This window comes from Phasianus colchicus, chromosome 2 (genome assembly GCF_987193195.1).
Source record: "Phasianus colchicus chromosome 2, bPhaCol1.hap1.1, whole genome shotgun sequence".
Taxonomy (NCBI): domain Eukaryota; kingdom Metazoa; phylum Chordata; class Aves; order Galliformes; family Phasianidae; genus Phasianus; species Phasianus colchicus.
The window spans coordinates 26,822,985-26,847,476 of NC_143437.1; the positions used below are offsets into that span (position 1 = coordinate 26,822,985).

Sequence of the window (24,492 nt, forward strand, 5' to 3'; positions counted from 1 at the left end):
AGAGATGATTTTTTGGGGAAATAAAGGAAGTGGATGGAAGCCTTTCTTTTATTCAGGAAAGAAAAGTAGTGCTTCTATACATAGAAAGCTGCTGCCTCTGTAGTAGGTAGATGGAGTTTATTTTTTTATGGAAGATCTTTCTTTAACTTGAGGCAAATCCATTAGAAAATGGTATCTTCTGTATGTAAAATGTTTTTGTAATATGTATTTGTGTATGTTTGTTTATTTAAATCTGGGCATCTGATTTGTATGAGAAAAATCGTGGCATAGGTGAGTTATAAATTGGTGTTGTCTTAAAGTAACTGGTTTTAAAGAAATTCCTTAACCAGCTATCCAGAAAGCATGTAGCTTTGTGCTTTGCCCATAAGTTAATTCAATCTCAGCAGGAGCTATGCTTTGCTAAGTCCAGTGTGACACGTACCACACACTTAGTGGTCTTCTGTGTCTTTTGGAGAATTGAGTTGAATTAAAAATGCATGGAATTCTGCAAAGGATTTTCTTTGCTGATAACTGGAATGGAGAAGAGTTAGTGGATTTTGTGCTGTCGGGGCTGGTGGGTATTTAAACAGTGCTATCTACACACAGCTGCACCTCAAGCAAATCTGTAATTCTTGGGACTTTGCACTGTGAGAGCTGAACGGATGGCTGCAGAGTAGGAAATTTGTTTTGTCCTTCATTTTTGTCTGCCGCATTTGCTGCCTGCCTGCTCTGCTTTTTCTTCTTGTATTTCTGTGGTGAATCTGGTTCAGATTCTGCAGAAAATCTTACACTCTGATAGCATCAGGTCAGCACATACAGTATGAGCAGGAAGCGCTGTGACTAATTTCACATCATGTGGGTCATTCCTTCTTGCCCTTTGCAAGTGGAAAAATGTGTGCAGTGTAGCACACTGTCTCCTTTCAGTATGTAATACGTTGCTCCGTGGTTACTGCAGCAAGAATTCTTTATGGAAATGTTGGTATCCCCATCTTTGTTTTGTTCCACCTCTGTTTTTGTGGCTGTGCGGATGGGTATGTTTGTTGTCACTTGGTGCTGACAAAGGCTGCTTGCTTTCCTCCCCCACATCAGAGCTTAAAGATAGCAGCTCCTTGCAGTGTGCGGCAGCCTGTATGTAAATGGTTTTTGTCAGCCTGTTCTGTGTGTGACATCTCCCACGATAGCCGCCCCCACACAGACGGTGCTCGGGTGGCTCTTGCAGCATCCTGATCAGAGTGGTGACTCTGAAATGCAACACTTAGTTGGTTTTATTTTTGGTTAAGGTGGATGGCTCGAAATTCAGAGGTGAATTGAGTCAGATCTGAGAGTAATATTTGTAAGTTGATGTAGCTTTACCACTGGATGTTTTCTCTTGAGTATTGAGTTAACATCCTTTTTTCCCTCTCAGTACATAGAAACAGAGTGAAGAGAAACTTTGAAGGGGCAGGGAAAAAATCTTGACATAAAGCCAGAGGCTTCAAAAGTGGATTGGAGGACAAAATCTGTTGGATTTCTCCTATGCAAGATGGATGTCAGTAGAAAGGAGACAACACAGAATGGTTGTTAGTGATAAGCAGCAAGATAATTGTCCCCAGGATTTTCAAGGGTGCAGGATATTAGCATGTGCTTCTCCTTGGTGGGTCTTGGAGGGATGTGCTATGGATCTTTGATCTGGGACAGGGCAGTGGGGACCCACCCCCTGAAAGGACATTGAGGTGCTGGAGCAGGTCCAAAGAAGGGCAACAAGGCTTGTGAAGGGCTTGGAGAATATGTCCTATGAGGAGAGACTGAAGGAACTGGGGCTGTTTAGTCTGGGGAAAAGAAAGCTGATCTTATTGCTCTCTTCCAATATCTGAGAAATGTTCACAGCAAGAGCAGGGCTGATCTCTTCTCACTGGTTACTGGTGACAGGATGAGGGGAAATGGCCTCAAGTTGCACCAGGGTAAGTTTAGGTTGGATATCAGGAAAAACTTTTTATTGAAAGGGTTGTGAAGCTCTGGAATAGGCTCCCCAGGGAGGTGGCTGAGTCACCATCCCTGGATGTGTTTAAAAACCATTTGGATGTTGTGCTCAGGGACATGATTTAGCGGAGGACTGTTAGTTAGGGTAGTATGGTTGGGTCATGGTTGGACTCGATGATCTTTAAGGTCTTAACCAATCTGAGCGATTCTATGATTCTTTGTGGGGCTGCTTCTTCCACTGAAGTAACTGCTCATGTCTGCCTAAAAGGCAGAGCTTGAGACAGGGAAACTCCTAGCACAGTTACCAAGGGGACAAAATAGAAACTTTGAATGTGAAAATAAACAAAACTAAGAACGTCTAAGAGTCTCAGACTCCTCTAGAATGAGTGCTTCTACCACATTGTTCATCATGGAGTAGCCTGGCTCCCCTTTGCCATCTCATAGTGGTTTGCCATGGAGTCCTAAAGTGAGCTCTGCTGGGTGCCTAGAATTATGTACAAGAAAGGTGTGGTTCATGGTTTGAGCTGCAGCTCTTCACACGGGGCAAATTCTTTTGGCATATGCTGTGGTGATCCTCATTGCTTCCCTGGAGAGCCTGTCCAAACAGCTCATCCTTCAGACCTGTGCAGGAAGGCTAGGATTTTGTGTTACATCTTACAGGTTTTTCATTAGTATTGGAGAGTTGTTATATATATAAAATTTTCTGGAAAATGCATACTAAATGATTTGCAACCTCTGTTGACTACTGGGCATCTATGCAGTTGTTTGGTGTAACAGACCCAGGTTTCCAAACAGTGCTGTGGGGGATAAGAACCTATATAGATCAGAATGAATTTAGTCTGCATATATATAGCCTCTCCAAAGGGATTTAGGTGGGAGGCTAGGCAAGGACTGGATTGTAAGGGATTTTTGTGTAGGGACAGTAGCTATGGGTCTCTATTTATGTGCTGTATGATTGTTAAAGGAGCTGATGATAATGTTTCCATGGTACAAAAAACAAGTGTGTTTTTTTTTTTTTCCTTCTCTTTGGAATAGAGGGTGACTTTGTAGTTTTCTTGTGCTTTTCCAAGAACTCTCTGTGTGTCCATGTGCAATTTGTGAGTGCTTAGATTTTCCACAAAAGGCTTCAGATATTCCAGTTCTGTGTTGGTGTCTTTCTCCGAGTTTCTTCCTCAAAACTGCTGCTATTGAAAGCTTCACTTGGAATAGTGGATGCTTAGAAATTCTCACATCCATTGCTGTTTCTGAAATAGCACTTACATTGAATCACCCAAAATCTATAGCCATCTTTGGAAATATAGGCCATAATTTCTCTGCTTGCTCTTCCCTGACAAAGGATTTGTATGTCCTTCATAAAATGTTCGGAAGGTGCTGTAGAAGCATGCAGTGGTACCACGTTAGAGCAGCATGACAAAAATGCCTTGCATGTGTAAGAATTTTATTTTCTCGGGATTTTTTCCTAAAAGCCACTAAAACTATGGGGAAATCTACATATGGAAAAACTTAGCTGTCAGACAGTAAATAGAAGTATAACATGGCTGTGTTGCTGTCAGTGGACTCCAGTTAAAAAAGGTGTTGCTATTTTACAGGTCTGTCTCTGGAACGCTCAACCAACTCAATTGCCTCACGTGCTCGCCTGTGCGAAAGGGAGGAAGAAGTCATGACTTGCTTTGAAACTGCATGTGTCATTGCTCAAGTGTACCTTCAGGAGCTTGAAAAGGTAAGAAATGTGCTCAGGGTGTTTGTTACCTGATGACTTGAGTAGAACATCCAGGAATTTTGGCTGCAGAGTGGTGGTGAAAACGTCAAGCAATTATAGATAATAAAGAGAATGAGAACAAGTCTGAAGGAGCCAGGTGTCTTAGCATTTCTGCAGGCTGAATTTTTCAGTATAAGCAGTTGCAAAACAGCTGTTTGTCTGGTCTCTGCCAGTTTCTTTTGAAAATGACATGTAGAAACCAGTTTTGCCTGCGGTAAAGTACTGAATACTTGATATGCTCAAGTCCTTATCTCAAGTTTAGCTCTTACTAAGAAGGATTACAGACTTTATGGAGCAAGTGCTACCATGAAGGAGCCCTAGACATTTTACGTATCTGCCATGTAAATGATACACAGTACTGGATATTGAGATCCCTAACAAGCTAGAAGTTACCTTTTGGCTTTGCCATTTCCAGGTGAAAGGGGAGGAACCTGGATCAGTAGCAAGTAACTGCTCAGCCTGATGTTGGCTAAGGATGCTGAGTAAGATGAGTACTGAGGTCTGTACTGAGCCGTAGTACATGCCAGTTCCTTGCTGGGTACATGCTTAGGTATCTCTATATCTGTAACTTTGCCTAACAGCATTTAACAGGGACACACCATAAGTTTTCACACGCTGTCCTCTGTCACACACTATGCTTGACATGAGCAGCAGTGAGGCAATGGACATTATCTATTATTCTGTACTTTACAGCCTTAGACCTTCTGACCAGATATTTATCCTCCTCTCAGCAGCAAGGCTGCTGGTTTTGTTTTCAGTTGCGTTAAAACAAGAAAAATAAGCTTACAGTACACACAAAAATCCATTAAGTAGCCAGCTACCAAGCTGTTTGGTCTGTTTCTTTGCAAGAAAAAGCTAAATTACCTTTTTATTTAAAATGAACTGTTGCCTTTTCCTTGCAGGAGGACCACTTCCTGCAGTGCTGGGCACTGGAAATGTTTTCACTGAGAACTTGTGTCCACTAAGAAGGGAAAAAGTTTGAATGATAATTTGTTCATAATCTAGACCCAGAAGGATTGTGGATTCCTGATTCACTCAGAATCCATAGATCCTTTTCATTCCTGGAAGTAAAATACTACTTTGGAGAGTATACACAGTGCAGTTTCCAGCTGTGAAAGCTGTTTGTTAGCTGATCTGGAAGATAGAGCTTCTAAGGAAGCCAAAGCAAGAAGGGTTTGATAAGACTCAAAGAGGAAATGCTAAGATTCTGCCATCAAGACTCCTTTTGGTTACTAACTCTTACAAATATTTGTCATGTTAAGCTAGGTATCCCCACTTAAATATTGTGTTTCTATTTCTATGCAAGATGCTGGCTCTGTTGGTCAGAGTAGTACTTCTGAAGCCCTTAGTATTGATATGTAGCCTTCTATTTTATTAGATTGGAAAGTGGCAGATGCTGATGTTTCAAAGCTCACATTGCACAAAGAATATTTCACAGAAGTCACTGTAGAGTTTATTTTAAAGTTGTCTTTGGAAGGTTTTTGGAATAGTTCATGAAGGTAGGTTTTCAAGTAACCCGAAGAGGAATCTGATGACAGAAGCTAACATTTTATTTTTGGTATCTTGTGGGGAAGTGACTAGTTCAAAGAGGTGTCTGTAATCCCACTGATCTCTTTCTTCACAGACTTTAAACAACACACATTCAAGGAATATGAAGGGCAGCAACACAACATACTCTGAGTTCGAACTGTCCTACTTCCTGGAAGCAGCTCTACAGAGTGCCTATGTGACTCATTTAAAAAAGGGGTAGGTGGATGCAGATGTTAGTAGAAATAGATAAAAAATACTGTGTATTTTGCCTCAGAACGGATGAGACTTACATTTTCATGTGTTCTGTTGTGGCTTTTTTTTTGCTGCTGTTGACTTGCTTCAAGTTTTCTCATATCCTACCCCTCCCACCCGCCTTTCCCTCTCATCCTAAGCCCAGACTCACAAGTAGGGTGGGGTTCGACTATTTTATTGTCTTGACTCAGCTCTGTTCCCTGTGGAGATGAGAGGAGTCTGACCATAGAGAGCGTGTGGAATGTAAATACTACTGAGTTCTTTTTGAATATTCAGCCCCAAGGCCTGGTTTAGAGCTCAGTGAATTCTTAAGGGTTTTTTCTTTTAGTTATTGAAGTTCTTGAATGTCTTGATCAAACCCCTGAATCTGTGTGATTTAACTAGAAAGAATGCCCTCTTTCAAAGGCCATTGGTGAGAGCACAGTGACCCCTAAAATGGGCCATATCTTCAAATCTATTTGAATGGAGAGCTGATGGAGAGATTGCTGTGTGGGGAGAATGTCCTTTTACCATGTGTAAACAATACTTGTAAGAGTTCATCCTTCCCCAGTCCTGTGTTTGCAGCAGAGTATCTTGTTTTTGTTCTTAAGGAATCAGATACTGAATTTCTCACTGTTCTGTAGAATATAATTGGTCAGAGTTTTGTAAACTTTCTTAAGCAAACCATCTTTTTGGTGGTTTTTATAATCTTCACACCCAAAGATATTTTCTCTCCTTTCCTTTATTCCTTTTTTTTTATTTTTCATTTTCATTTTCTTTTTCATTTCATTGAATGAAATGGAGAAGAAAGGGAAAAAGAAAAATATGGACACACAGAAAAGAAGAAAATGAGAAAAAAAAATCACAGCAAAGATTGGTTTAAATTATTCCGTAGAGAAAAGAAACCAAACACTTTGTTTCTGTTGTTGGAGGAAGGGCTGCTTCAGTTCAGTTTGGTTTTTTTTTCTTTTTTTTTTTTCCCCCCAGTAATGATTTAAATGCATCTATGAATATGCTTGATGTTCTCTATTGTTTTATCTGTAGCCAGGATTAAAAGCCTTCGTGTACAGTGCAGTTGTACTTACTATAGCATGTCCATGCAGGGTGCCTTGAGGTAAGCCTTATTTAACCCAAAGGCTTTATTCATAAAGACCAGGTGTTGTGAAATGACCCCTTTAGTCAATTGCCTGCAAGTTTATTTGTAAGGAAGGACAAGATTCCAAGTGCAAGATGTAGCCCCAGTGATACAGAATACACATGTGGTTTTTCCATGGGAGATGATGGTTGACCATCTGTAGCTCAAAGAGTGGGCTTTATTGGCCCTTTGCCATTTTGGTAGCAAACAAAAAGCTCAGGTCTTGCCAGTAAACTCATTAACTATGTAATAAAATAAAATCTCATTTAGAACATATGGCACTGATGTCCTCTAGGCACCTTTTGAATAACAAACTCGCTCATGTTCATTTATTCAGCAACATTTGAAATTCAATCTTCATCACTTCAATATATCCAGTGGGTTGTTTTAGCTATTACTGTGAGCCCTAGTTGCTCTCTTCCCACGTTATTATAATGACAGCCTTTTAAAAAAGAAAAAAACCCAACTCTACAGGAAAACTGTTGGGAATCAAAATACATGTGTGAATTAAGCACCACTTTGATTATATGCTGAATTGCTGCAATAGCAGCAAAATGTTCTCTGTAGCTGTCTCCTGATGAAAAAACAGCCTCATTACTGCCGTGGAGCTGACATGGCTGTGACAAGAACAAAGCCCAGTTCGTTTTGCACCTCTTCCAGTGCAAATCAGAAGCAAAAGCCAGTGAAATTAAAGGACCAGAGGGAGGAAAATGAGACAAGTGGGAATCCCCTGTTTGTGTCTGTGCCCCCTGCTAGTATATTAATGTGCAGTTTCTGCCACAAGAGGGCATAAACAGCTTTGGGATATCTGAAGGAAAAGGGTGGGAGGGTGAAAAGGGAAGAGGCTTTTTCAGATATTTTGTGCATAGGTCCTGGGAGGTGCCATGCCCTTCCCCTGGGCACCTGTGTACAAAACAACACTACAGGGGAGCTGATGTCTCCATCAGTGGATGAGCTGGGAAAGGAATGGTACTGTCCTGCTTTGTTCCTGCTGGCAGCCTCTTGGAGCATGATCAGTGATCATAGAGTCATACAATGGCTGGGTTGGAAGCAACCTTAAGGATCATCTAGATCCAACCTCCCTGTCATTGGCAGGATTGCCACCTGGTATGTCAGATATATCAGATTAGGTCAGGGCCCATCCTACCTGACCTTGACACCTCCAGGGATAGGGCACCCACAGTTTCTCTGGGCATCCTGTGCCAGTCCCTCACCACCCACTGAGTAAAAAATTAAATTTAATGATCCTTATGGTCCCTTCCAACCCAGACCTTTCTAGGACACTGTGGTGTGACTTTCCTGTGTACAACTCTAGCCAGCTCTCTGAAGGGACAGCCACCTCTGGAGAGTAAATAACGCAGGAGGCAGAGATGTTCTTTCCTCTTTTAGTGCAGACTAAAAAGAAGGCACCTTCCTCACTCACATGCACCCATGCAAAACAAAGGTGCGTGGTGCTAAGGAGCAAGCTGTGAGGATCAGCAGGTCCTGCAGCTGTGGCTGTTCTTTTCCCTGTTAATAGATGTTAACTGAGAAATACTGTGTTGATGAAAGCGCATCTGCTGCAGTTGCAAATAGGATTCATCTGTATGAAGTAACAGTTATTTCTTTGTGACTCTTTTAATGGTATTTGAAGTATGTACGGAGTAGCAAAGGCAAAGGAAGTGAAAATGTCAGGGCTTTCCAGAGGAAGTGGATGGTTTTGGAAGCTCTATGTTTCTGAAAAGAATGGTTTTCTGAAAAGTAAGTATTAAGAGCTTAGTAAAAATCAGATTTCCTTACGATCCCTCATGCTAAGGACCTGAGATACTTTGGAAAGTCCTGATGAAATTGCTTGCTAGGGAAAGCTTATGCAGTTCTTTGTTTTTCTCTTCTGTCATTTTTGCAGAGCCCTTAGATCCATTTTTTGAAATGTAACAGGTTTCTGTTGCAAGGGCACTTGGAAAGAGTAACTTCATGTATGTGTTAGTGTTACAGTAGAATCTAACAAAATTTTTGCCAGAATATTAATCTTTTTCTGAGGAATTTGTGTGGGTTTGCTTGCCATTTATCCCTTCTTCAGTCCTCCCATTCTAGCACCTAATAAAGGAAGCTTAGGACACTGCAGCTATTAATTCACAAGTGAGTCTTACTGCCTACTAGATGAATGTATGAGTGCTGCTCTAAAACTAATGCCTCTTATTTTATTTTGTTGGCCCACAATGACAGAGGTGAATGTTGGTGGTACAGCAGTAGCGGTTGAACCTTCCTGCCACTATCCCATTACGTGTTGTTGCTGTGTGACAGATGGCAGCAGAAGGGCAGTCTGACACAATGGTGTCTGACATGGAAGTGTGTCTGAAGCAAAAGTGCTTCAGTGAATTCCTCCATGCAGAAAAAATGGCACCCACTGACATTTCATCGATGCTTGCTGAATGTTTATGGAGACCAGACAGTGGATATGAGCATAGTGGGGTGGTGGGTAGTGCGTTTCAGCAGTAGTGGCAGTGGGTCACCTCCACTGGTGCAGATTTTTATGAGTGCAGCATGCAGACTCTTACTCATTGCTGACCAAAAAAAAAAAAAAAAATGTGATTTGCAGCTGAGAGTATGCTTTATCAAGTAGTGTTATTGCATTCTTTGTATTGGTTGTAGTTTCCATGGAAATAAATATGAGACATTGCTTTTGGAACAACCAATGTAGATGAGTGCTAAGCTTTTTTCTTTAGTTGGGTGGTTAGTTTGGGGTTTGGAGCTGTGGTTTTTTTGTTTGTTTATTTTGGTGGGTTTTTTTTTGAGCCTAGCTTGTTTGACAGGTTGACACTGGGAAACAGTAATGTGATTTGTTGTAGTTAGCTGTCTTGTATCTTTCATAAGAATGTGAGGTCTAGTTCTTTGAGTACTTTTTTGCCTGTGCATGAGCTGCTGTTTAAGGAGAGAGTATGAATTCTTAGAAAGTTGGGAGAGATATAGAAGGAGCTTCAGAGTGGCCATGGTATTCCTGCTGTTCGTGTGCTTTTCCCTGGACAAGTGACTCTGCAAACTGCCACATAGCCATCTCAGATAATCTCTTCCATTTTTTAGTGGCTATTTTCACAGTTATTAAATGAGGATAAGAACATGATCTTTTGGGACCCACTTTGGCTCATTATCTGTATTTTTTTTCAATGATTTTGCACAGAAAGCAACATATTTCTTAAGTTTCTTGCCTTAACATTTTCTGTAGTGTTAACCAAAGTATGTGACATAAATGTGATATGACTATTTCCATTCATAGTCTGGTAATTACCCTATATTAATGAGGGTACTTCTACAAAAAAAACAAAAAACAATCCACAGAGAACAAAAAACCACAGCAGCAAAAACAAAACAAAAAGCACAGATTTTCATTCTATGCTGGACTGAGTCATTACTCAATGTGCTCTCAGTTGCTGTTTGCACTGATGATTTTCTGCGTTCCTCTTTATTAAATTATCTGTACTTGAATTCTAAAGCACATTTCATCATGAATTTTAAAATATCTCTCTTACCACCTTTGTGGTTAAAACCACAGCAGTTCATTTAATGGCCAGGTGCTGTTTTCTTCTGGTTCCTCTTTTTTTTTTTTTTTTTTTTTTAATTTCTGTGGCATTTTAGCAGTGCAGTAGGGGCCTACAGAATCTTTCAACTCATTATTTCCATGATCTAATGTTGACTTACAATGCCTTGATTTGAACCAACAGTACCTGGGATTTCCAGGTAGCCTGTTGAAGTCATGAGGTGCTCAAGATTGCTTAGTTCCTGATCTAGACAAGATCAGGTGGATTTGCCATGGATTGCCAAGGGTTATGATTACATCCTCATCCACTCGTCTGCATGTGCTTATTGCTGTTCAAAGACCTACTCTTCTTTTTTGTATTCTTCAGGTTCTATTTTCAAAAATCTCATCATGTGCATGCTTTGTATATGAAAGGCATCTGTTAACAGAGCTGTAAGTTAGTTATTGTTATCAGTAGTATTCATGCTTAAAGTGAAGCGTGTGCTTCTTGGTTTTCCAGTGCCTTGGAGTGGAAAGGGGAGCTCCCACAAGTGAGGTGGATTTGCCAGCTGTTGGCAGGTGTGCTCTGTCTCCTGTGACTTCTCAATGACGTTCAATGGCATTCAGAACATAAAAGATGCCAGAGCAAAGCCTCAGTCCTGTAGAACTGGTATTGCTGTCAGGTGCTTTGCATGTTTCAGAGTTAAGAGCTTGGAGCCTGGAGTGGGTGTTCTCTGAGAGGCTGACCACCATGTCCCTGCCTGGCCACGGTAGGTGCAGGCTGCCTCTTGCAGATGCCTGCCATGTGCTGCTACTCCTGTGAAGGTGTTTTTGGTGTTTGTATTGAGATCTGTGTTCAGCCCCAAAGATTTGTGGAAGGGCAGCAGCTTCCCATTTTTTCTTTCATTTATCTCAGGTTCATATTCCTTACTCTTCCTTTCCCCATCAGTTCAGAACAAGATGGTCCTCCTGTGAGGCATCGACATAGTTTATGGCCTTGTCTAAAAGCTGGAAGTTAAACGGTTCTCTAATGTTCTGAAGAAAACTGTCTCTTTTTAGCACATTCTCTAGGTTTTCAGTCTCTAAATAAAAGCCAAATGTGGAATTAATTGGCTTTGCAAATGATCACTTATCTTCTTTCTGTTGCTAGTGAATGGAATTCATTGATGCTTTTAAGACAAATACCATTATCATAACAAGAAATCTAAACGTATGCATTCTTGAAAATGTCATGGAAATGTCATATACAGCCTTTTTCTTCTTTTGAGCCTCTTAAGGAGCCCAAGGAAGCACTGGAATGGCCTGTACTTTTTAAGTAACTGAGGGGAGCGATTGGGTGGGTGCTTTCTGTTCAACTGGGGGAATGTCTTTTTGATTCTTCAGCATTAAATAGCCTGTGAACAATTCTTTTGGCTTTGGTGTGACTGCTTGTGTGTGAACATCACCATGTATCTAATTGCTTTCCTTAGTTTAAGATTCAGAACTGCGTGTATGTGTGAGTATTCTTCCCTGAACCCACAAAATGCACCAGGTATCTTGGCTCTCTGTTTGGGAACATTTGCTGAAGCTTCAATGTCCAGCTTACAAAAACTTCCTCAAGGAAGTTTTCCATGAGAAGCTGAGAACATCTTTTACTTAGGGGAGAGTGGAAAGGGAAAAAAGAAGAGATGGCATCTGGTAAAACTTGCATTATTTTTTAATCTTGCCTCTCTGCATGTCTGTAGATCACCCTCAACTGGGTAATTTTCAAAAGTCTTTCCTCTGAGTTTAAAACTTGAAGATTAAACTTGGTTGGCAGGAAGGCCGCACACATTTGTGTTGTGTGACTTGATGACTGTAGGCCTTAGGGTGGCATTTCATGTAGCCAAGACTTAAGACAAACAGCATCAACTTAATTTTTTTTTTTCCCAGAAAATATATTTTGTGATGTTTCTTCAAATGTTTACCATTGATTTTAGAGCAGAAGAAGATTTGCAGTGCATGAAAGTAAGCACAGGCACAATCTGTGTAATTACCTTCAAAATTTAAACAGATTCACAGAGGTAGTTGTTACGGTGTGTGGCTTTTAACAAAACCAAGATGCTGCTGCCTGCACATAAGATTTTCCTGGAATAAGCTGAAGTGGCAGTTTAATATACCAGAACTACCACTGTCTGAATGTCTTTAATTCAGGGCAGCATTGCTCTTTTTCTGTTGGCTTGTATTTCTTTGTGTAGCTACCACCTTTCAGTGAAAGTGAGCTAAACTATTTTGTAGTTACTGTGGTGGTAGGGCCATGTTCTTATCCTGGAGGAGCTTACAAGCTTCAGATGTGCTAACTGATATGTCCAATGTTTAGCTGTTCCTCTATCCATCTCTTTCAGCATTCAGGCACATGGTTAAGATATCATTTGGTGACTAGGCTGGTTTAATTGCTCATGGTGTATGCATAGTAATGTGAATATTTTTTTTTCAGCCTTGCCCTCTTTCACTGGAGGTTAAGCTGTGCTTGCAGTCAGCTACTCAATTTAGCTGCCTGACAATAAACTCTTTAAACCACTGTAATTTCATTACGTGTCTTGACCACCAGACACAAGATGCTTAAGCACCATCTAAAAGTCATCATCGTTTAAAAGAATCACGTAAGCTCAGTGTAATTCATACCAGTCCAATCTGAGTGTGTGAAGAGGAGATGTGGATGCTTTTAAGAAGAAGCATCTGCTTTATAAATATGAACTATGAAAAGCTTCCAAATGTCCTCTCTGTTCCTCAAATGTGAATGTGATCTTCTCTGAGGAAGCCATCTGGAGCAGGCATGCTACAGTCACTGCCTCGCTTGGTGCCATTGTCCTCTGCCTCAGAGTGACTCGTCTCAGTAACGCACACTTGGTGCAAGGGGTTCCTTTCTTAGCTTCTGTGGATGTCAAGTTTGTTGCCCAGCTTTGGTGCACCATCAAAATATCTCCTCTCATTCATTGCTGGTTTGCTTTTGCTTTTTGTTTCATGGTGGTTTTTTTTTTTCTGCCTTCTCCTTAGCAATATTGTGAAGGGAATGAGGAGTCTGCGAGAAGTGTTACGGACTGTGGAAACAAAAGCTACTCAGACCTTCAAAATGGTAAGGGGAATGAACGGGAGAAGGGAAGGTGGGTGTAATGTGCTGTGCAAGGAACTCTGTTTCTTAACCATTGCAGTAAGATAAAAAATTTTCTTCACTTGATTGCTTGGAATTTTTTGTTTGTTTTAATACTTCTGGGAGTGATATTTGTAGTGATGCACTTCATTCAAAGTGCTATCTAATCTAAACCTCTGAGCCCTCAGACATATGGGTTACTTTTCTCTCACTCTCTCCTTTTTCTTTTTTTTCCCCTCACAGTACTTTTTTTGACTGTGGTTTAAATAGGAATAGGAATGAATTTAGTTTGACAGTGCTGTCCCTTGTTTTCTTTGTCTCTCTTGTCAGTGTGTGCATGCACAACTTTTCAGATTTGCATGTAGCAGCATTAAGTACTTCTGGCTTTTGCAACAAATAAACAGGGCTTTTTTTAGACTAAAGTGCTTCTGTGTTCCTCATATAAAATTCACTTAGATACAGTGTAGTGCAGAGTGACTGTTATTTTTTGTATTGTTGTTCCATGTCTTGTAAATCCTGAGTACCTCTGATAAAGAAATTGTGGAGAAAGTTATGTGCCTCATTAATTGAGTAGTTTAACTTAGATGGTTCTTTACTACCTCCACTTCAAGAAATTTTGTCATGAAGTTACTCAGGATGTGATGAAATAAACAGTGTGGAGAATAGCAGTCCTGAACATAAATGAGAAGTTTGCAGCCTTAGAAGCATTGCACTAATATGGCTAAACTTGTTTTGTGTTTTTGTTCAGCTTTCTCTGTGTTTTGCTTAACATTTTGAAGATGGAGAGCACTGGGTTCCAGTGAATGGAACTGATCTACGTGTGTCTTCCTCACATACAAATGCAGAGCTGAAATGAAACCCCAGACAGAAAGGGTATCCTGAGTGTATTTTTGCCTAGGTTTCTCACATTTGTCTATTTTGGAACTTGTGCTCTAGAAATGTATCTTCTGGTTGCCTTGGGATCACCTTCTATGCATAGTCAAGAATGCAGATGCATACCGAAGTTGGTGCTGGGAATTAGAAAAGGTGACTTAATTGTCACAGTCAAATGGTCACATCCTTTCCCAGAGTGAGATCAGGCCTCGGGGGATTTTTTTGCTCATCTGCTTTATCACTATGCTGGAATGAACGTAACCATCTGCTGTTCTTATACCATGACAGAATGTGGTACTCACTCCTGTCCCAGTGCAGTGGGGGAGAGCTATACAACACCCTTGGGGAAGAATGTTATTCCTTAAGGGGAAATTTGAAGATGTCCATTCAGTAGTTTTTCCTGGGATTTCTATTTTACTGGAAGTTGTGTTTTCATTTTCTTGTTCAGTTTTGAAGAGCTGTCAAGAGGGCAAAGGGAAGAATGTGTTTAATTAAACAAATTTTTCATGCATGAAAATGAAACACAATTTTCTTTTTCCTAATTTGTGGGATCACAGTGTTCTCTAAGCATAATGATGCTTTTTTTAGCCAAAGGCAGTAATAACATAAATCACAGTCTTGGCCTGTTCTGGTTTGTTTGGTCTTATTCAAAACAGGAGTGAAGCTAATTTACACAGCTACTGTACTGTATGTTAAAATCAAAGAAAATGCAAGTATGTGGTTCTTTCCTTTTGAAAAGCTTATCACAAACTGTACTGCTTCTTTTGTGTGAAACAGTAAAGATCTTTCTGTTGCTGGCATAATACTCTTCCCTCCACTCTAAGGCTGTAGGAAAAAATACAGGAGAGTTGGCTCCTTGGGGTAAAACTGACTAAATAATTACACACTGAGACAAAAAATGATACTGGCTAATGTTGCAGTGCCTCAGCCATTTTGCCTGTGGTTGCTTGCTATAAAAAGCGTAGAAAAGCTTAGTTAGAAACAGAAGGCTTTCTGTAGGTTGTCAGTAGGAGTGTGGGGAAGGTCTCAGGGTTTCCAGGGAGTTGTATGCGACAATATTTCTTTAAGGCACTGCCATACATCCAAATCAGTTTGCCATTTGCTAGATACAGCTATGAAACCTGTCTTTATCTGATGTTGAAGGGACAGCATGTGTTAGTGTGGCTGCATTTTAGACTAACTCAGTGGTTTCATGTGTGGTGAGGCAGATGAAAATAAAGAATCTTGCATCAAAATAAGTTATTTTTCTGAATCTGATCACATGGATTTTCTTTAAACTCAGGATGATTTATTTAATCCTACAGATGTAACAGCTCAAGTGGAGTAATGTTTCAGTTTATCAATCATACTTATTCTGGTATTTAAAAGAGAATGACTCTTGGCAGGCTCATACCATGTCATAGCATGTAAATAGCATAGAAAATAAATATGCAGCAGTCAAAGAGAAGTTAAAAAATGTTTACTGGTGTTAGGACAGAAAGGCTGAAGTTTCAGTCTACCTCTGTTCTGTGCTGTGTTTGCTGTGGTGTAGAGCACCATGCTACTGAGAACTCCCAGAAGATACCCCTTGTTTTGATTTCTGCGCTTGTTTGCGTGCTTATCTATTTACACTGGAGAAAGAATAATTAGAGGTTTACTGAATGAGTCTAAACAGAGACAAATGCCAAAGATAGTTTTGCAAAGTCGAGTTAGATGGCTGCCTTTTGGGCTCAGCTTGACAGCTAATAGATATGAACTAGAAAGCAAGTATTTAAGGACACTCAACGGTCAAACAAGGGCATGTGATATTGCAGTCTCAATGTAAAGTTCCTAATCTTCTTCTCTCTTGCCACTATTACATCAACAACAAAAGAGAGGGACAAATAATACTGAGATGAAGCTATAAAGAGCTGCATTTACACCAACAGCTGAATGCTTGTTCTTTTAAACCTAAGACAGAAGTAACCTCTGGGCTGAGATTCACTCACAAAATCTTGATGCTGCAAAAGCATTGGAGTACCATTATACTCAAATGTAGTTTCATATTTGTGAGACTCTCAGCAGTCTGTGTGGCAATCAGTTATCTTCATTCTCTAACTTGTCCCTTGTTGTTAGGCCTTTGTGATATGTGTATGTTTGTTGTTGTTAGGTGTGCGGGGTGTGTGTGAAGGCTTCACTAATGCATCTTTCTCTGTTTACTGATCTGTAGACTGCGGCCAAACAGCTAGGCCAAGTGCTTCTCCATTCCTTAAGTGAAGACTGTTATTGGAGCCCTTTATCTGATCCTCTCCCTGAGTTCATGAACAAGGAAGATCAGTCTTACATTAGCAATCTGCTTTGTCGGAAGCCTGAGCTATACACAGAAGAGAAGTAAGCATTTTTTAATTTTGCATTATTGACAGAAGGAAGAGAGGATGTTTGAACACTCTACAGTATTGCTAATTGTGTCACTGATTGATGTAGTAGCTTTGGGAGTTCTTGTTTTTGACTTTTTATCAAAAGGCCTGCTGGAAAAATAAAGCATTAAACCTAGAGTATTTGATTTTTTTTTTTTTCCACACGAAGGTAGAAAATCCAACCAAATAGCTGTCTTTGCTAAGAAGTGGAAATAATCTATTTATGGTTCAGAACAGCTCATCTTGGATATGTTTCAGAGCTTTTAATTGTGTAAACCTGCAAAAGAAGGTATTACCTAGCAAATGAATTATGTATGAGATGTTTCAAGTTACTGCTCCTCTTGCGAAATGAGAAAGGGAGGCTGATAGGATAATTCCTGACCTTCCTCAGAAAAATGTGTTCTGTCTTTCAGTGTTTACTGCCCTCAGGACAACGTAGAAGAGGCTCTGCTTCTCCTCTTAATCAGTGAGTCCATGGTAAGCCAAAAATGAGTTTGTAATATTGATAGCATGAAAAGAATATCTAGAATTTCCATGTCAAGTCTTCTGGTTGGTTTCGTGTACAGAATCTTCCCTAAATAAAGAGAAATGAGGACTCTACTATATTAACAGGAAATGCTATTTCTTCCTTTACTGGTGATATCACTTTTATTAAGTGAAACTTCAGTGAAGGATTTAAAGGATTGTCAAGAAAAGGAAATGCCTGCGTTCACCATAGCTCATGCAGTTTCTCTACAGTGCCTCTGCTTTACTTTTTCAAGGGCTTTTTCTGCAGTTAGGAAGGGCTTTTTGTAATTAACATAGAGACTGCTGGACCTGGGTCTTGTAGCATGCCAAGTGCAGTGCTGCACTTCTGTTAAAATCAGAAGAGCTCATGTCAGTGTGGCTTGTCTGGGCTGATCCATATAGGAGGAGGATTTGGAGCAGCAATAATACTGGCTGCTGCAGTCATCTCTATGGCTGGGCTTGCAGTTGAACAATCATATGGGCCTTTGAACACTATAGTCTTGTTCTGCTGAGGGGAATACAGGTTATCTCTGTGTTCTCCAATAGTATGGATGAAACAGTATGAAAATGCTATTGATAGAGTCTGGATTGCTGTGCTGAATTCAAGATGAAATAAGTATGCTTGTATTTAAGTACTGTCTTCTATATATAGGAACTGTCTGGAGATAGATGCAAAGCATTTTGATCTGCTGCACAAAAAGCACTTAAATAAACAAAGGTCTGTGGTGGAGCAGTGCAGGAACGATAACAGACTGTTTTTGGGGAATAGAACATCTGAGTATTCACCTTCCTCTTGAGTTAACAGTAGGCTTGCCATTAGTTTATCACTTTAACTGTTCAGTTTATTGTTTCTACTGCTGTGGAAGAGGAAATTTTGCTTAATTTATTATATAACGAGGCGTCTTTTCCATTACACTGTTTTGTTGTAAGCTAGTGAATTTTCTCATGTACGCGTTCGTTTGGAGATGTGTTAGTTTTTATTTATTTGTTTACTTATTTTTATGTTTTAAATTTGATGAAGCTTACAAAAAATAAGTTAACAAGAATAAGATTTCCATTTGAGGTCTCCCTTGCGATATGATGATAACAACCAAATAAAACATACTCCTTCCTGCAGGGAGTATTCGTGGCAAGTAATGATGATATGGTTGTATGGGCATGTAAGCAACATGATTGGTGATCCTACATATTGGCTGGATAGGTTGTTCTTTTGGTATTACAATTAAGAACCTCTTAAAATTAAACAGGAGTTGCATAATGAAGTTCACCTGTTTGGAGCTATCCAGCTTCTCTGACACTTTGATTGCTCTATCAGAGCAAAAATTGCCAGAACAGTACTTTTGTCACTTCACAAATCAGAAGGAAAAAGAGCAGCCGTGTCACTATAATTATTTCACAGGACTGTGAAGCCAAGGGCTGTTCCACCTGCTCATTTCTGATTTTAGCCGCTCCAAAATGAGCTGAAATGGGACAATGTGGGAAGGAGTGACTGAGAACAGGTGAATTTGTCAACACATGAAGGGGACATGGAACAAAGACATGTCCTGTGCAAGAATGTTGATCAGAGAACTGCAGTGTACATATGTGAGAAATTGGCTGAAAGAAAATGCATTTAAGGTGTTGTAAGCCTCATCCTACTGTCCAAAAAATCTTCACTGACTCTTAGTAGTGCTGGGTTTCAGCTTGTGACACTGTGCTTTTTCCTTCTTTGCCTCCACTTCCATTGCTTTTGAAAGGAGTAGCCTTGCATATTCTGGTGGAATGAAATGAGAATATCTTCTAAAGTGGTAATAAAGTGTTCCTTCAGTGTTTTGCTCACTTAGAGCCTAAATATGTAAAAATCTAGTAGCGTGGCAGACTCTTCCATAGCCCTTAAAAATGTTCCAGAATGTGTTTTAACACTTGCAGGAGAAGCTTTTTCCTTGTGGCCCTCTCCTTAGTTGCCTCCTGTATTCTATCTGTTCATTTTGATAACAGGAACCTGTTTTCCCAAGCAAAGACATCTCAGTAAACAATTAAAAGCATCCAGTTATTGGGTTTGGCACATGCTCGTCCTTTGTGCCAGCTATTATTTTGCTGCCATGGCTGGCTGTGGAGTTCTTGTGGAGGAATCTGGTGAAACAAATCAGGTATCCTCAAGAGTACCATAGTCAGGGCTATCTGTAGGAGAGTTGGAGGCCTCATGGCTATGTTCTCATTCCTTATGACAGCCTGAGCAGTGGTTTGGATGGATGGGCTGTTTGTGAGAGGAGAAAAATGCACTCCCTCTAACCTGGGAGGAGGCCAGCTTCTGCTGGCTCTGACATGTTCAGGCTCCATTAGAATGATGGGTTCTAGTTATGCACTGGAAAAAGGGCCATCCTATTTTTGAACTGCAAGCCCCATTTCTGCCTGTGTTTAACCCATTAAACCCAGTGGCACTGTCTCTGGGAGGGCTGAGTGCATGCCATGGCTGCACATGGTTCCTTGCCCCACATGGTGAGTGGGAGTGGTGCTGGTTCTGCTGGTCCTGTGAGCACAGTGGGGCTGTTGTGCTGATGAAGGCAGCACGGGAGGTTTCGCAGGGCTAATTCTTAACCACAGTTCTGTTTGTTTCACTGACTGTTCTCAGAAGTGTTGTTGGTTGTACTGCCACTTAAGATCAGCTTGAAGTTTCTCAGAACATGGAATGGAATGCTTTCTATTCCTTTTAGTGTGTATTTTTTAAGGTGTTTTTTTTTTAAAAAAAAAGCAAAACCAAAATAAATTTGTATTTAGAAATCTTCCCTTCTTGAATCAGAGATCTAACAGAGGTCTAAAATACAGTCTAGAGTCCTTTATTTGGGCCTTGGCAATGCTGTCTCTTACAGCTAGGGAATCTGGCAGGTTTGGTCCACCAAACATACCAAATAAGGTGACATTTTTAAATTTTTTTTGATTCTGTTATTTCTGATTCTGTTTTTCATACTGGAAATGATGCTTCTTGTGTCCAAAACTGATAAATTCTGTTCCTGTGTAACAAAGATTAGAAATGTCATCCCCATCTTACCTCTGATTTGAATTCCTAAAGGCGATTTGACCTTGGAAAGCCTGAAAACAGAGCAGATGGTGAGGGGGAAAGTAAGATATTGGGACTTGTCCTGTTCTTTTTGCTGGTGAGAGCAATCTCATGGTTCTGAGCATGCCTTTAAGGGAGTAAGTTTCAACACATTTATATTTAAACACAGAAATAATTAAAATGTATTAGCTCTGCAGTTCCTTGCTTTATAAAATAATACCATCCCACAACTGAAAAGAGGAAAAACTCTTATTGCCTTTATGGAACCTTTCTTTCCTTTCCTTTTTATTTTTTTAATTACGATTCCAAGCCCAATGATGATGCAACAGCTGCACAGCAGTCATGTATTTCTTTGAGGGCCTTTAGACTGTAGCAGATGAAGCAGACACTGGGGACAGGATTGCCTGTTCTATTTGTTCCTTCTAAATTACGGTGCTGTGTTTATAATAGCAAGCTTGATTTTCTCTGATCTGCAAGGCAAAGCTTTGCAGTTTGGTCCTGAGAAGATGGATTGCGGATGTTTCTAGTGGGAAATACATCACCCCTATTAATTTACTCATGAATAAATAGTTATGTGAGTTGCAGAGGGTTGGGTAGAATTTCTCTTCTTTTGCTTTGCAGAAGATCATCTTTTTTCTAGAATTGCAGGGAGGATGCAAATTCTTGAAAGATGACTCTCTAAAATGCAGATTACTAATAGCAGATCTATGATTTTGGTACCTAAGACAAATCCCATAGATAAACCTGCCTTTGGATGTGGTGCTCAGGGACGTGATTTAGTGGAGAGTTGTTAGAGCTAGGATAGTATTGTTAGGTTGCAGTTGGACTCAATGATCTTTAAGGTCTTTTCCATCCCGAGCAATTCTATGGTTCTGTGATTATTCTTTCTCTTTCCTTTTATTGGACTGCTTTGGCTAAGAGGGATCATATGTCTTGCTTTCAGCAGACTTTTCCAGAATTAGTTCTGCTACAATACCAGCCATTTGAACATACCTGGTGAGAGAGATGACAGTCACATTTTATAATCAAATGCCAAAACAAAAGGAAAGTGGAGAAGAGTGTTCACATGTTAGCTGTCCAAGGATAATTTGAATATTTTACATGCTTTGCAAACAGGCCAGGTGAGGGTGGATAATAGCCAGTAGTTTCTACTTCTTTGACTGTAATTCTCCAGCAGTTTGTAGTAGCTGTCTTTCTAATTGTCTGTTGTTGTGAACCACTGATGCATTTTGCTTCAAAGTGCTTACATTGAGGGAAAGGAGAAAAAAGTAACAATATGTGGAATTAATATGCTCACTCATCGTCCAAACCCTCAGTAAGTTAGACAGGGACTGATTTGTTTTGAGGACGTGGCTGGCTTGCTTTGTCTTTATGGCTGCATTGTGCCTCCTTGATGCTTATAGAAATGGAGTTACTTATTCATTTTAAGTGAAGTTGCTGCTCATACAGACCAAGTCCTTTACCATGCTCTGCTGTGTTTGTGCTGTGGGTGAGAGAGAAACTCAGCCTTCCAGCCTCTGTATTTATGGGCTTTTTTTGCTGAGACAGTTAATAGGATCTTGTTATCTATAAGCTGTTGCCTACCAGAAATGAGACACATGCCACACAGTTCGTACAGGCAGTAAGTTTTCATTTTCTGCTGCTCTGAAATCGAGTTGTGGTATCTCAGTCTGAGTGGGAGTGGTTGGGGTTTTTCCTCCTTATTCCGCCTGCTTCCTGTTCTCACAACAGCCTTGTGGTCAACCTCGAGTATTTTCTTTGTGTATGTTAGTGTGACACATCTTCAAGTGCTGTGTAGAGATCATCAGTACCTTAGATGGGAATTCAGCAGCCTTTTACATCTGAATGAGTCTATGCCACTGCAAGAAGTTCATTCATTTTGTTGGCAGTACAGGCAAAGCAGCCTGAATGAAGACCCAAAGGATGTGGGCTGAGTATTTTCCACCTCTTAGCAGAGGCATCAACTGCATGATTTTAAAGCCTTGTTGTCAATCTTACACACATAGCATTTGTTTTTCCTCTCTTAATGTTAGTATTGAGTCACACCAATTACATTATTACAGTACACTGTAAAACATGCTGCAGTTCTGTATAGATGGGTTGCAGTGGATCTGGCAATTATGTCTCTTTTGAAAAGACACAAGTTGAACATTAGAATGCCCATGAATTAAGGGGCAGGCAGCAGGCACTCATTAAAGATTTTAATTGCTTTCTTTTTCTTATTTGAAACAAAGCAGGGGGAGCCATCTTTCAAAGAGAGCAATTAAAGGATACTTCATAGCTAATTGTAGTGTGAAGGGACTGCTACATGGAATATGCTCTATTGAAATGCTTATGTTTGCTTGATGTTTTATTAAGAAGCACATCTCTGTACTGTGGTAAAATTCAATTTTCTGCAGCATAAATGTGTGTGTGTAATAGCTGCTGAAGTAATGGCTGTTTGGATTTGCTGTGGCCCTTTTCCTCTCTACAGATACATGTAATAAGCATACCATGGATAAGCTGTAATTATCATGTGGCTGTGGCACAGCAGTGTCAGTGATGTACAGCAAATCTCTGTGGATAGGTAGGTTATCCTGATGCAGGTATGCTGTATATGCGGGCATGAAGATGCAAGCTGTCCATAGCTCAGCAGGACTGTTAGGTCAGTTGCTGATCTACATAAAAGCAGACATTCCCTGCTGTAACCTGGCTGGGTCTATGCAGCTGGAGTGCCTGTGCTGGGCCAGAGACACCGTCATGGGTGAGCTGTGTGAGCTTGTGGTAACAGCTGCAAGCCCTGTTGGGTGCATGCATCCTGCCACTGCTGGGAGGGTGCTTGCTGTCCTGTGTTGGTGTTGTGTCTGTAATGAATCCCAAAATATGCAAACACAGTTCATCGCTGGGTTGCCGTGTTACCCCAGATAGAGAGAGATTGATTTTATATTTTCCTCTGTGAATACAAGTCAGTCCTGTTGGTAGCAACCTTCTCCATCCTACACTCTTAAACATCCTACCCTCTTAAACAGAGGATCTCTGTGTGACTCACCAGCTTTCCATCCTGCCTGTGTGCAGTGAGGCACATCTGTGTGACAGTGGTAAAGGGAAGAATCACACTTGGGGGTGTCAAAAATGTATTTGTAGCAGTTCTGATTCTGCTTAGAGTGGAGGAGGAAATAATGCAGTGGGACAAATCAGGGAATTGTTGCTTACCGATGCTCTATTTAGAGATCAGTGTTGGACAAATAACCCTTTTTCCGGTTGTGTTCAGGAAAATTAGTGTAAAGAGCAGAAACATGGGTGTTAAAATAGCAACGATGGAAATGTCTTGCACCTGTGTTGACCAGTTACCATCAGGATTTCTGGCTGCCCCAGTGACATTTACACAAACATAAACAAAGACAGGAAAAATGGTGACTACGATCACAGCACCCATCATCTTTAGAAGCTAAAGTAATATTTGCACTTTCCTGGGGGATTTCAGGAAGTATTGATTCACACTTCCCTCCTCTACCTTCCTGTATGTAACACTGCAAAGGTAAATGGTACCCTGAGCTTCAGGATGATGATTTATCTTATTGTTTGTACACAATTCATGCTCTTTCTACTACTAATGGGTCAGTTTGTTGTGAGATTTGGTGTTCTATAAACAGCTCTGTGTTAACATAAGGGTTTCTTGATTTTTGAACAACTGGAATTAGCAATTGGAGATAGGGTCAGTATTTACATAACCATAAAAAATTGCTAGGATAGAAGTGACTTGATAAATTTGCTCAGTGGCAACTTTTGTATGTGGAAGTAGAGTGATAGATTGCAGAGACCTTCTTTGGCATTGAGATTTAAAAGATGGAACAAAATATGGTTTATGACCTTGTAAAGAACATTAGTCATGCCTATGCATATGTTGTTTTTAACTACTCACTGCCTAGGTGAAGTACAATGTGTACGATGTGTTCAGTATGACTGCAATTTTAGAACATTACCTCCTAGTAATACATCCCATTCCTACTTACTGTGGAATTAGGGCATGTTGTTGCATCCAGTACCAACATCTGCTAGCAGATGTTAATGGGCACTCACCAGTTCTGGTTAATTTTCTATTTGTGCTAATGCAGCAACTCAGAAATCACAGCTTGGTGCTAGATGGATACCCAAAAAAGCATCAGGCTACGATTGATTCTAATGGGAGGTTGATCAGATTACAGAACATGAGGGTGCTATTTTCTATCAAAAAAAAGTCATCATTTAAATGATGCAGAAAATTATGTTAATGCTATTGTATATATGTAGGAGGATTCATGCGGCAATAAGAATTGTTCTGTATAAGCTTTGACTCTTTTTAAAGTAGTAATCTCACAATCTCAGAAGCTTTCTTTATTTGCTTTTTTTAAAAGTTCTTTTTTATTATTTTTTTATTATTATTTTTTTTAATTTAAGTAGTCTTGGAGTTAAATCCAAACAGAGCTGGAGCATTTTTTTAGTATCTGCCAGAGGCAGGTGAGCCATGCTTCTCAACACTGGTTGCA

The 24,492-nt window shown here is 40.2% G+C and overlaps 1 protein-coding gene across 5 annotated transcripts in view; it reads left to right on the forward strand.

Annotated features, from left to right (window-relative positions):
• Positions 1–24,492, forward strand: part of TTC7A (tetratricopeptide repeat domain 7A) — a 163,581-nt gene that overhangs the window by 15,269 nt on the left and 123,820 nt on the right. For all 5 annotated transcript variants that reach the window (XM_090135176.1, XM_090135177.1, XM_031594530.2 and 2 more), the window contains 5 exons: positions 3,528–3,658; positions 5,322–5,443; positions 13,102–13,180; positions 16,257–16,417; positions 16,857–16,920. In XM_090135176.1, the coding sequence (XP_089991302.1) occupies positions 3,528–3,658; positions 5,322–5,443; positions 13,102–13,180; positions 16,257–16,417; positions 16,857–16,920 (557 nt within the window). The remainder of the gene's footprint in view (positions 1–3,527; positions 3,659–5,321; positions 5,444–13,101; positions 13,181–16,256; positions 16,418–16,856; positions 16,921–24,492) is intronic.